The sequence below is a fragment of the Stegodyphus dumicola genome, chromosome 7, assembly GCF_044657685.1.
Source record: "Stegodyphus dumicola isolate Sdum_Otavi_A_Nest chromosome 7, ASM4465768v1".
NCBI lineage: Eukaryota > Metazoa > Arthropoda > Arachnida > Araneae > Eresidae > Stegodyphus > Stegodyphus dumicola.
The window spans coordinates 71346539-71360877 of NC_140774.1; the positions used below are offsets into that span (position 1 = coordinate 71346539).

The window sequence follows — 14339 nt, forward strand, 5'->3', positions numbered from 1 at the left end:
TAGACCCGGCAGTTTCAGTAGAACGCTCTCCTGCTATACTTTGTCATAGGCAGATTTGAGATCAATAAAAACTGCATTCAGGCTATTATCCAGGGCATCCTTGACACGTTGACTCAAGAGGGCAACATGTTGGTTAGTAAATCTGGAGCTTCTAAATTCCGCCTGCTACTTGGCAAGAAGTCCGCAAGTAATAATTAAGTCTTCTCACAATTATTTTCTCTATAGCCTTCTCCTTAATACTAGTAAGCAATATTGGTCTATAGTTACGGAGACTATCCCGAATTTGTCTTTCTTATGTATGGGCATAATGATAGAAGTTCGCCATTCAGCTGGTACAATACCATTGTTCCAAATTAGATTGAAAAAGATCCAAACAGTCTCAAATGCTTTAGGATCAAGATGGGGGAGAAACTCAGAATGGATTCTATCTCCACCAGGTGATTTTCCACAAGGAAGGCTTTTTAAAGCATAGTTCAATTCGTCTCAAGTAATGGGCGCCTCAAAAACTGAATCAGTAGAAGATTCAAATTCCGATTGCAGGAGTGTAGTTTTTTTGCTTAATTCTGGGGGAATGTATTTTTGCATAAGTGTTTTTATTATTAGCTCTACAGAAATGCTGTGCAAAAGCATTCGCTACAGAAGAATCTGAAGGAAGTTGTTTATCTTTAATTATGAAGGTCTGTTTAGGTAAGCCAGCAGGATCATTCATTAGGTTGCCTACAAATTTAAACGTTCTTTTACTATCAGTTTGGTAATTTATTTTTGAAATAAATTCCTTAAATGAGGATCGTTTACTGGCAATAAGAGCCTTTCTAAAGTATGCAGATTGTTTTCTCCAAGCCTGAACATTGCAGGGTCAGGAGTCAACTCTGCCTTTCTTCTAAGCCTGGCTCTCTTAGCTTTTAGGGAGGTCAGTTCATCTGTCCAGAAGTATTTATATCTCTTTTGCCTTCCTCTAGGGATGGACATTTTAGCACAAGGTATCATTGTGTCCTTGATAATTCTATAAACTTTATTAGAATCCCACCAACAATAGAGGAGGTAGACCTAATCATAAATGGTTTGGCAAGGAAAAAGGCACCGGGGCCGGATGGCCTAGACAATATAATACTCAAGGCATTGCATAATGAGTTTCCAGAGCTGATCCACTCAGTCTCCAAAGCATGCTGGAAAGTAGGACACTTTCCGAAAGATATGAAGCTGGCAGAGATCGCTCTGTTTCACAAAAAGGGGAAAGATCCCTCGGATCCGACCTCCTACCGCCCGGTAAGTCTCCTTCCCACAATTAGCAAAGTTCTAGAAAAAATCATTCTAATGAGGCTAAATTATTTCCTGAATAAAAGTTCAGTAATTAATAAAAAACAGTATGGCTTCCGTGAAGGAATTTCTACGGAACAGGCAGTAGCAGATCTCCTGAAAGTGCTGAAAAAGAACAGAGAGGAAGACAATCACTCAATAGTAATATCTATTGACATAAAGAGAGCCTTCGATAATGTCTGGTGGCCTGATGTAACAAAAGAATTAGATTCAATCAACTGCCCAATTCAGATCTTAAAGTTGATAAGGAGCTACCTTGAAGACAGACAAGTCCAAGTAACTACAAACGATGGAATAATCCAGCATAAACTGGAGAAAGGCTGTCCACAGGGTTCCTGTCTAGGGCCAACCCTGTGGAACCTAGTAGCTAATTCAGCGTTCCAAATTTTTGAGATGGAGAGCGAAATACATCTGCAGGCTTTTGCGGATGATTTCCTTCTAGTAACTTTGGGAAGAAAGAATATCGAGAAAATTACACAAAATGCACTAAATAGGTTCTTAGAGTGGACACAAACACATAAACTTACGATCTCAGCAGAAAAAACTACCATGCTATTTATAGGGCGTAAAAGAGTAATGAAAAGAAATCCTACCATTAGACTCAACGGTAGCTCAATAAAATGCTCTTCAAACATAAAATACCTAGGATTTATCCTCAACAATAATCTCTCTTGGATTCCCCACTTAAAAGAACTCAGGAAAAGATGTATTGCACTCACAAACACAATGCTACGCACAACAGGACTGCAGTGGGGAGCACCACCATGGGTGCTTAAGAGGTGGTACCAAGCAATAACAGAAAGAATTGTTCTCTACGGCGTAGCGATCTGGGGAAATACACTCAACGTAAGCATGCGTAGATTACTTCTGTCCATGCAAAGGCTGCAACTCTTGCTCATCTGCAAGGGCTACAGAACTACTTCAACGACAACTCTGCAGGTTCTAGCAGGAATTCCTCCTCTAGACCTGCAAGCGGAAAGGGAGTCATTAATTGCAAGATTGTTAAGGCTAGGTGAGGATGGAGTTCTATGGGAACAACACCACTTTGCTGAAGACTTTGAAAAACACAAGCCAGTGACTCAAGGACATCCGGCTGAAACACATCTAAAAAAGTGTATTCTAGGCCACTATGTGACACCAAAAGATAACCACACAGCTATATTTACAGATGGCTCAAAAACCGAGACGGGTACTGGCAGTGCCTTCTGCGTTCTAAAAGGTAATACAGCTGTGTATAAATGGAAAAGAAGACTTGGCAGTAGGAACTCAGTATTCCAAGCTGAGCTGGCAGCACTTAAAGCAGCAATTAATTATGTGAAGAGGAACAGACTTCTCCACATTACTATTTACAGTGATTCTGCCTCTAGCCTTGACACAATCAAAAATTACAAAAGTAGAAGCCACTATGTCCAAGAAATTAGGAAAATCCTCCTCAGTCTTCCACCATCAGAAAGGCCATGCCTCACGTGGGTTCCGGCTCACGTGGGCATTAAAGGCAATGAGGAAGCAGACACCCTGGCAAAAGAAGCGGCAAAGGAGGTCTCAAGAACAGAACTGCCAGATAAATTACCTAGGTCTCATCTCAAAAAGATCACTCTAAAACAACTGATAGACAGATGGCAAGCCAGATGGGACACAGCAGATACAGGAAGGAGAACGTATATGTTCTTCCCAAAAACAACGCTAGAGTTAAACTGCAATAGTGGTAGTCAGACACAGTTTTATACAGGTCATGGCCCATTCCTGACCTATCTGCATAGATTCAGCCTGAGTGACACAGAAAGATGTCAATGTGGAGAGGTGGAGGATCCAGACCACTATGTCTTCCACTGCACAAACACGGCACAGTACCATATAAGAAAGCCAAGTCAAGCTTACTGGCCACAATGGGCGGCAAATATGAGAACAAACAAAACAGCAAATAAAAAGCTACAAGCGGTAATCAGCCATTGTCAAAGAAAGTATTCTATAATACGACGATAAGTGTCCCCAAATAGAAATAATCAAGTGCTTAGCGCTCTGAATCATAAAATGTATAAATCACACTAAATCAATCTGGGCACACACCTCGAACCTCTCAACCCAAGACTAACTTAGATAATTAGGACTATGGCAACAACCTGCCTATATTCTTTATAATGTTTACTTTTGCAATTAATGTACAGGTCTAGGACTCGCAAGACCAGATCGTGCCAGTAAAATCTTCAACAGCAATGAGTTTTTCCTACACTTACTAATCGTGTATTTAAATTACAAGTTTGTGATAAATAGGTTCAAGAAGGGCAAGGTCAACTTATGTTATCACCTTAAGTTTATGAATGATATTATTATTGGTATGGCATTTTTGCCTTCTTAATTTTAATAAATATTCAACTTTTTATGCAAATTTTAGGGAAGAAATATCTGTATTTATGTGATCAATTGCATGTTTGAATCTCTTCCCTAGTGATCAGCATTACGTGCTTAATTATGTTTTGTATAAATTATGTGCATGTTCTAAGGTGATAAAACTAACTATGGAATTAATGTAGGTAAGTTTCTCTTTGTAATTATGTATCAGCATTATGTATTCAAGTGTTTGGAATCAGATATCAGTTTTACTGAGTATGGTGCTGTACTTTTCTGTTTATGTTCACTTTAAAGTACTCAAGTCTGTATTTATTCCTTCTCAGCATGTACTATGAAGGTCAATTCGTACTTGGCTAGGATTTAGACTACATAGCAGTACTTAATGATCAGTTTTATGTATTATGCTTATCAGTTTTATTTTTAGTTTTCATGTATTATGTATGCATTTTTAAGTGTTATGTATGCACGCATTAGGGATCAGCTTTCTGTATTTCTGTACTCAGTATCATGTTAGTTTTTCACTTTAATATTCAGTTTTGTACTTATGTATGTATTATCCCGTCTGCAAGTACTACGAAAGAAAATGTAGGTGAATGGTTCAATTTGTAAAACAACTACAGTTTTAAGTATGCGCAAAGAACTAAATTATGCAGGAATTTGTTATCTTAGTGATAACAGGTACACAATCTTTTAAATGTTCTTACATAAGAGTCAGGCACATGGAAAGTAAACTGCGTTAAATTATGTTTGGGCGCTAGGATTTTTTTAATCATCTTTTAATCTCTCTCTTTATTATTTTTGTATTTTTTATTTATTTATTTATTTTTTTAAAGTTTACTATGTGCAATAATTTAATAGGTTACAACTTTCCTCCATGCAGGACCAACGATTTCACAGAAGCCCCATAAAGATATGACGGTTGTGTCACGATAAGCACCTGCATGTAGATATTTAGCAAGTCCAGAAAATCCACGGCAGTTAATTTTTCAGGCAAAGTCCTTCTATCTTTACTTTATCTAACACAAGTTTCTGTCTATTCTAACAGCGATTCTTAACAGTCTTTTGATTGCTTCTTTGCTTAATTTTAAGTAGTTCCTAACAGGATACTCTTTCCTCGTACAACAACATCCAAGCTTATATGTAGACTTTATGTGGCTCTTAGCCGTCTATTCGGCTGCGTTCCCGGAGCAGAGAGTAGATGGTTTCTGCCAGGAAGATAACACACTGTGAGGCTAAGGCCAGGTCAGTGGTCTTCCTTGGTGGCGCTCATTCACTCACTCACTTTGTGAGATTGTAAAGAAGATATGTTGATGGTCAGCAGTGACCATCAACAGATCAGGGGTTGTACTTTTACCAGTATAATGCTGATAAGTATGAGGATTCTTTTTATCATATATTAGTACGAATGTAGTCAAGCTGAAGAGGTCCTGGACACTCCTTCCAGCTTCATTTGTGTCAGTATATCCCCAAATGGGAGAATGAGCATTAAAATCTCCTAAAAAAACAGACTGTTTTAAATGATTAACATAGGAAAAGTCAGGATGATTACAAGGAGGGCTGTATATAGCTAGAATTTTAATGAGCTTCATTTCCAGACATCCAAATGTATGACTTCACTCCTATCCCCATCAACTTGACCCATCTCATTTATGATACAAAAATCAGCTGTTAAATCAAGTACGTGAAGAGAATATCCTTTAAAAGGATGGTATTTTAGTTTTTCGATAGTCAAATTAGCTTCCCTGATAGTAAAGACATCAATGTCCTTTTCACACAAAATCTGCAAAAACTCCGCGCTTGGATTGGGACAGTCCGCAAGGATTCCACTGTAACACTCAAAGAGTATCAATCCGAGAAGGGGGAGACATAATGCCAATTGTAGATCTTTTAGCCACTATAAAGTGTTACCAGGTGCACCATGAGAAGGTAGATCTACAGTGCACCCAAAAATAATAATAATTGGGTGCACTGAAACCAGTGGAGCTTTCAATGTTTAGGAGGCCAGACTAAACATAAAATTTTTTAAATACATTATTCTTCAGATTTCAGTGTAAAGTCTGACCTTTGGAAGTGTGAACTAAACTTGGGACCTAATCTGAATGTAAGCAACTTATCGCTATGTCCAGTAAACAGACAGAGATGTATGAAGGGTGTAAAAGACTCTTATTAAACACAGAAAAATTTAACAGAAGGCACTTTTTATGCTTACAAACCAGCTAATATTAATGGCGTAACTTAAAAGTAATGAATTCAAATTAAAGCTAAGTAGCCAAAGGCTACGCTGAATGAATAATGCACTAGCTGGCTCAAGACTAATATTGGCGTGATGAGCCTAATAGCAAGAATAACATAACACCGCCAGACAGAGTACTATCTAAAAGATTTCAGTAGTTATGTGGCCTTTAGCAGACAATACAGGCTCTGATTCAACAGTCTAAAACCTTCTTTTAAATACTATTTCTTTCTACCTCATTTGAATATGTGTGAACTAAAATTTGCATTCTGGCAGTAAAATGGAAAAGGAGAACATAAAATAACTGATCAATTAAAAGTAAATAAATCTTTACAAATGAATGGAAAAAAATAGCTGTAAAGGAAAGGGATTTATTTTAAAGCTTGTCAGTCATTTTTTCTATAAAGTCTATTTTAAGTCATTTTTTCTATAAAAATAAAAATCACTCAGAACTCATGTTTTTATAATGCAGATTTCCTTTATCATGAACTCAAAATGTTTACCTTCCTTTAAATACTATTTCTTTCTACCTCATTTGAATATGTGTGAACTAAAATTTGCATTCTGGCAGTAAAATGGAAAAGGAGAACATAAAATAACTGATCAATTAAAAGTAAATAAATCTTTACAAATGAATGGAAAAAAAATAGCTGTAAAGGAAAGGGATTTATTTTAAAGCTTGGAAAGTCATTTTTTCTATAAAAATAAAAATCACTCAGAACTGATGTTTTTATAATGCAGATTTCCTTTATCATGAACTCAAAATGTTTATTAAAAGTATTTTCTTCTACAGGCTCCAGTAGATCTCAGCTGTAGTTTTTTCTGTAATAAACCTTGGAGTAGCCTTCTAGAACACCTGGGAGTTGAGGAAAATGAAATTTGGAATTCTAACTTGGTAATTTTGAGACATACATTATAGTTTTGAATATAATTTATGAACATTGTTATTCATTGTGAGTTAATTTTTAGGTGCTTAGTTTTTATAAACACACCAGATTACTTTTTATAAGCTCACTTGCAATTGTGGTGTAAAGAATGGTTTTAATAATACAAAATAATCTATTATTTTCTTTAAACTTTTTATGGATACATTAATTAAATTTTAGTGTTGAACTCTATTGTAATGATGTAGAAAACCAGATCAGTAGCTCTAAATTTTTTCATGCAGAACTAAAGACTTGGTATTGAATTTATTTCTCTAACAGCAAAGCTAAAATTTTGGGAATATCTTTTATGCAAAGTCAAAACTATAAAGCTAATTAAGTCATAGTTACATTTTTTAAAATTTTCTTTAAAATGAAAATCTGAATATTAATAAATGCAGTTAACAGAATGGTTTAGCTTGTGCTTGTTAATTAAAAATTTTCTTTATATCTGGTTTATTATTATTAAGTTTTAAACATAAATTTTAGTTTTATTTGATATTTGCTTTTGGAATGTTGAATGAAATCCTGCATCATATAAGTGCATGAATTAGAATAATAGTAAAGGATGTAATTGCCGTTTTTGAAATGTCTTTATAATCTGTCTTTTAGTAATGTAGAATTAGATTAAAGTGATATTTTTAAAATTATCTTTTAAATTTTGGTCATAAGAAATGTCAATGAATTGCTGTTTTACTTCAGGAAGAAGAAAATAAATGCTACATTTATCTAAAGAAATTTCATTTCTGATCCAGTTTTTTTAATTGTTTCCTGGGAAGTGCAATTGAAACTGATGTGTCAAGTAAAAACTGTAATTTTTATTGGTGATGCTGATTCATATTTCAGTATTTAATTTTTTTCGAGGGAAATTTTTCTAGAGTTAGTTGAACGTTTGACTTATTTTGTATAATTCTTTGATAATTAAGTTAAATTCTTAATATCTATAATAATAAAAATTAATACTCTTCTGATGAACTTAAGTAATTCAGCTTTCAAAAATTGCAGTCAAATATGCTAATCATAACTTGGGAAAGTAACACTTTCTTTTGTCATATTATTTGTAGCAAAGAAAAATGCTTGCTTCTCTGACTGAAGCTAAAAAAATATGACGGAATTGTAGAGTTCCAATTAACCTTTGAACTTCAATATGCAATCGTAATTTTGCAAGATTATTACCATCTTTTGATATAAATTGCAAGTATTCTTTACATTATGTGATTTTAAAAAATATAACAAATAATGCATAAAATTAATATTTTGCTCTTTCATGATTAATTTTACTTTTAAAATTGCTGCATTGAATAAACATGGCTTCAGGGAAGATTTTCTTTGCATTAGCAACAGATCATTTAAACTATTAGGATATATCATTATAAAAAAATTTTTATAATGTGGTTATATATAGCCAACTCTTTGTTGAATAGTGTATCTATATATGTGTGATATTTTAGCAGTCGGGCATTGCTTGGCTGAATGGAATACGGCTGAAATGATGACACAGAAAGATTTCACTTTTTACTATTCCTTATCTTTATTCCAATTTTCACCGCAGATCATTTTTATTTTAGATGAAATTTTCCAAATTACATATTCAATAGTAGTTTAAACTAAATAAGATTAAATTTATACTTTCTACATCATAACTATTCTAACAAAGGAAAATATGGATTAAGCAGCAGCAAAGTGTTGTAGCACAAGAGGAGAGAAGCAATCTGATGCGAAATGGCGCAACTTCATTATTTATAGAAGCGGTTACGTAATAGGTTCGAATGTTCTGGAAAGTACTGGTCTAGGGACAAGATCCTGAATTGCAGAAAGTTAATTAAAGGTTGCTGGTTCGCATAGATCAAAGCCGTCCTGTTTTTTATATTTTACATATATACACTGCCCTCCAGAAGTTAAGGAACAGCATGCTTTTAAAGCTCACCATTACAAAAATGTCAGTAATGTTTAAATTCACAGTTCATATGCATAGCAGTAACGAAGTTTAAGAAAATATATACAAAAACAATAGCTACCACTTTTATTTTATAGAAATATGAATACTTATATAGGAGTTGGAGAACAAAATGCAAAAATTGTAATTTTTGTTCACGAGTTTTGATCTTCAGTTGTTATAACAGCTTCATGGACAATATGCAGGAGAGTCTATCAATGTCCAAAAGAAGTCGTTTGCCCGATTCGTTGAGGTGGCGGGTGATCGGATGGATGGAAATAGGGATTTCACAAGCTGATGCTGCTAGACATCTCATTGTCTCTTGTAGTGTGGTCCACGAACTGTGGAATCAGTTTGAATCCGAGAATTCTGTGTCTAGAAGAGATGTTTCAGGCAGACCTAGAGTTACAACACCTGCAGGAGACTGTTATTTAGCTCTTTCAGCCCAAAGGAGGAGTAATATTACTGTACATCAACTTATGGTAGACCATTTAGTGGCAACAGGAACAAGAATCTCAGCTACTGTAGTGCATATATGCCTGCACAATACAAGTCTGTATGCAAGACAACCAGTTGTCTGTGTCCCCTCGACCCGAGGACACAGAGGTTCCCATTTATGGTGGGTAACAAAACATGTCTCCTGGACCAGTCAACAGTGGGCATCTGTTCTCTTCACAGACAAGTCCAGGTTCACATTGGAAATTGATTCAGGTTGTCAGCAGATCTGGAGGGAACAACACACCACATACAACCAGTCCCACATTATGGAAAGACACAGTTACAGAGGTGGTAGAATAATGGTTTGACTGGGCTCTCTCTCGGTGGTCACACTGCCCTGCATATGTTCCATGGAGGAACTTTGACTGGTACGAGATATCAAAACAAGATCCTTTGTCAATATGTCTGCCCTTATGATCACATGTCCGCCTCATGATCATATGCTGCTGCTATTGGTCCTGGATTTCTTCTGATGGATGACAATGCACGACTGCACTGAGCTCGGGTTGCTGAAGAATATCTTGAGGGTCACGGTATGAAGTGGATGGAATGTCCAGCACAATCCCCAGACGTGAATCTGATAAAGCATCTTTGGGATTACCTTGAGTGACAGATTGCTGCTTAAAGTCTTTTTCCAAGGTCGTTGGATGAGCTTGAACAAGGATTACTCCGTGTCTGGTCGTTGCTTCCCATTTCACTGACTGACAACTTAATTGCCAACATGGAATATCGCTGCCGCCAATGTATTGCAGCTAAGGGTGAATGCATTCTTTGTTAGAACCCATTTTCATAATGTTGCCACCCCATTTTCCCTCAAAAAACTGTGATATACCGTATCTCCAAGACTTCATTTCTCGGCCAAGAATGCAATTTTTTGTTGTAATTCATATTTGTGTCGAACTTTAGAAATATTCTATGTCATATTCATTAAAGAACTGTTTAGTGAACATGTCCTATAAATTTCTTGGTTCTATGTTGCTTCATTTTCAAAGAAGACACAAAAAACATGCTGTTCCTTAACTTTTGGAGGGCAATGTATATATATATATATAATGATTACATGTTTTTTAATTTAATTTTTCCTTTTACTATTGAAATTTTGTTCTTCATGATGATTTAATTACAGTCCCCGTTAAAACATTAGCATTTTACTTTCAAGTTACTTCAAAACATCTTTCAAAATATAACTTACCAGTATAGATTCACTCTCTTAAAATAATTCTACTTTAATTAAACTTAGGAGATAATATAATCAATTAATCAATACTGTTTAGGAAATAAATTATGTATATATATATATATATATATCCTAAACCATGAATTTGTGACAAGTGGTAAGTAACACTGGAGAATGGGAAGAGGTGAAATCGAAACTTTTATATCAAATTACATGTTCCTAACATTATACTATCATGTTTTGACTTTAATTGTATTGTATAATGTATTAATATGGGGAAAGAGAATGTATTGTATAATTATAATTAATAAGGGGAAAGAGAATAGAATCTTTAAATTTTTAAATAATTTAGTTCATTGTTGATTATTAGAAGTATGACTTTATGCATTCAGATCTGTAAACATACTTCTTCTCTAGAGCTTTCTTACATAGCTTTCTTCGTTTATCTTTTCTAGAGCTCAAAAGAAAGACGTTTACTAAATGCAAAATTATATTCAACTAATTTATCAATAGTAGAAGCTCTTACTTTATACCATAGTGAGGATCCTTCTTCTAAGGAATTTTTGGAATTAGTGAAAAGGTAATTTCGAATATGCATTGTACTTATTTATATTAATTATTCAAGTGATTAGAATGTGCTGCATATCAGTCATTTTCCATGTATCAGTCGAAGTTATTTATGTATTTATCCACACATATATGCATGCATGACTAGGTTTCTATGCTGCATATTTAAAAAATTGCCCTTGAAGAATTTTTAAATTCAGAACTGTATCTATGTAGGTCAGCATGGTATGTAAAATCATTCTGTGTTATGAAAGGAAAATGAGACTTTATACTAAAGTATTTTAAACAGGACTTTAAAAAATTTAATTTAGAATTAGCTTGTTGAAAATTGGAGGATATTACTGAAAACAAACAGATGTATTTTATTCAGATCTTTAAATAAATGCAAAGTTTCTCAATTTTTTTTATTATTTATTTATTTATTTTGTAGAAGATTCATAAAACTAAGTTTCTACCAAGTTACACAATAAATTTGTATTTTTGAATTTAAAGCTTTTTTGCATTTAAAGTTTTCTCTAGTACAGTACAAAGTCCGTAATCCGGACTCGTTGGGACTTTGGCGATTCTGGGTTAGGGGTTTTTCCAGATTATAGATCATCAATTAAAATCTGGTAAGATGGCATGCAGAAATTATACAATTAAAAATATGAAATCGTAATTTATGAAATTAAGAATAATTATGATCTAAAGGGTATCAAAATTTATTAGAAAAAGCTTAATATTTATTTGGTTACTTTATTAAACATTTCTTTCAATGTAAGTTGTTTAAGATGCTTCCACAAAAAATTCAAAATGTTCCTTTTTCTTGTGTCATATATAGTGGACTTTCCAATGCCATACTTCTTGCATAATTTTGAGACGGATAGGCCTTTATCCATTTTTTGCAGCAATTCCACTTTTTGTTTAATGGACATCGAAACATGCTTTCGCTTTGTAGATCCTTTGGCAGCTCCAGAATTGGAAACTCTTTTTGACATAATCGAAAGTTCAAGCTTAATTTTTATAAAATTGTTCTAACAGTCTGCAAAACACAGTAAGCCGGATCCAAATAGAAAATTAAGGAACAGTGCAATCTGCAACAATAACTGAAATGCCTTAGATAATTTTAACCTAGCTTATACTGTCCGTTATACATTAAACGTGCATGCATAAATGCATTATGCGTTTACACATGCGCATAAAGTTTGTAGGAGGTCCGGATTATAGATCATTCCGGATTATGGACGTCAGGATTACAAACTTTGTACTGTATAGAAAATTCTGGCATCTGAATTTCATATAAAAGTGTTTCTGTCATTTTGTAAATTGCTGTACTAAAATAGATCAATTATTTGATCCTTATCTTAATATTGCATTTGTCTATAATATTCAGGTAATAATATTTGGTCACAACAATTTGAAAAGTTGTGTGCAATTTATAGTGAACCAACACAGAATCCCATTTCAAGACTGATAACCCTTTTTGAACTTCAAAAAGTATTCATTAATTAAAGTTCAAGATCTAATAGAATTATGCATTTTCTGTGTTTCTCCCTGCCTAGATTCTTCCGTGAAATATCGATGGGCACTTCTGCTGTAGACACATACTTAATTTCAATTTCCGTTTTGTTATATAACACTCTGATCTAATTGAAATTATTATTAATGTGTTTTCTTGAGAGTTATGAACTGGATTTTTCACCAAATGCTGTGTACTTTGATTGTTTTTATACAACACAGTTAATTCTGCTGCCTTCTCGAAAAACATAACCTTCTTAATAGCGAATGTAAATGCATGGCAATTTCAACTGTAAAAATTCGCTTGCAAGCAAAATTTATATCAATACAAATGAATATAAATGATTTCAAAGGAGGGTCTTGTTGGTGTAGCAGATTTATGAAAAGAAAAAATATTTCTGGGCATACTAGAACAACATTCGGGCAACAATTACCAATGGACTGGCAGGATAAAAAGGCATCTTTTCTAAAATATGTGACAGATATTATTGACAAAAAAAAAAAAAAAAAAAAATTCTTCCAGCACAGATAATAAATATGGATGAAACACCGTTATCTTTCGACTCTCCTGCAAACAGAACTGTAACAAAACTGGTGCAAAAACTGTATCTGTTCTTATGACGAGACATGAATAAACGTCATTTACATGTGTGTTAGCTTGTGCTACAAACGGTGACAAGCTAAAGCCGATGATCGTTTTTAAAAGAAAAACTATTCCAAAGGGACATTTTCCTAATGACGTAGTTATTTGTGCAAATGAGAATGGATGGATGTGCGAAACAATCATGCATGAGTGGCTACAAAAAGTTTGGCAGTGTCATAAGAGATTTTTCCAACCAAAAGGGTTATTGGTAATGGATTCCATGTGTGTTCATTTACTTGAGTCAGTGAAAACCAGATGTCAAAAACCGTCTACGACCATAGCAGTAATTTCTGGTGATTTGACAAAAATCTTACAACCATTAGATTTTTTAGGTAATAAATCCTTCAAAGATGAAGTCCGAAAGCAGTGGTAGTGTTTGATGAGTGAAAGATTGCATACGTATACCAAAAGCATCAAAATGCATAGAACATCTTATAAAGAAGTTGCAAAGTGGGTAGGAAGTGCATGGAAATCAGTGAAAACATCGTCAATAGCAGCATTCAAAGAAGCTGAACTTATATCCTCAGATAAAGATACTGTAAACCAAGAGGATGAATGTGACAATCTGGAAGACTTAGATCAGGATTTACTAAATCTTTTGAATTCAGATAGTGAAGAATCAGACTTTGATGGCTTCATTTGATGTACAGTTTGATGTAATTCCTTTATAAGTAAAATTTAAAATTTTCTTTTCTCATCCAAATTTAATATCTCGTTGTTACAACATTTTTTATAATATGGTATGAGTATGACAAATATGGACTTCTTTAGTGGGTAAACATAAGTATATTCATGAACATAAATATATTTTCAACATTTCTTACCTGTAATTTATTTTCGAATTATAGTTTTATGTGATGCGTTTTCTTAACTGATATGTCATATATCAGGACATAGGTCAAGATTTTGCATCTATACGGTCCATGGCAATGTCATACGTGATTTAATCTATTGCGGTATTTACACTGATGCGGCATTTCTACGTAATTAAATTTTTTTTTTCAATATTTTTCTCGAGTGCACCGTTTACACTGATGGGGCCTTTCTTTTGGAAATTACGGTAAGTAAATTAAGAATCCGATAAAGCGCAGATACTTATTTCTGTCTATGTTTTCATTTTCTTTGCTAATTGATAGATTTTCATTTTGTTCAATCTTAATGCCTAAACGTTGTTTTATTTTACCCAAGTTCTTCATTTC

At 34.0% G+C, this 14339-nt stretch overlaps 1 protein-coding gene across 6 annotated transcripts in view; it reads left to right on the top strand.

Moving 5' to 3' along the window:
• Positions 1-14339, top strand: part of LOC118195782 (L-fucose kinase-like) — a 143534-nt gene that overhangs the window by 74662 nt on the left and 54533 nt on the right. For all 6 annotated transcript variants that reach the window (XM_085820433.1, XM_085820434.1, XM_085820429.1 and 3 more), the window contains 2 exons: positions 6693-6794; positions 10889-11013. In XM_085820433.1, the coding sequence (XP_085676559.1) occupies positions 6693-6794; positions 10889-11013 (227 nt within the window). The remainder of the gene's footprint in view (positions 1-6692; positions 6795-10888; positions 11014-14339) is intronic.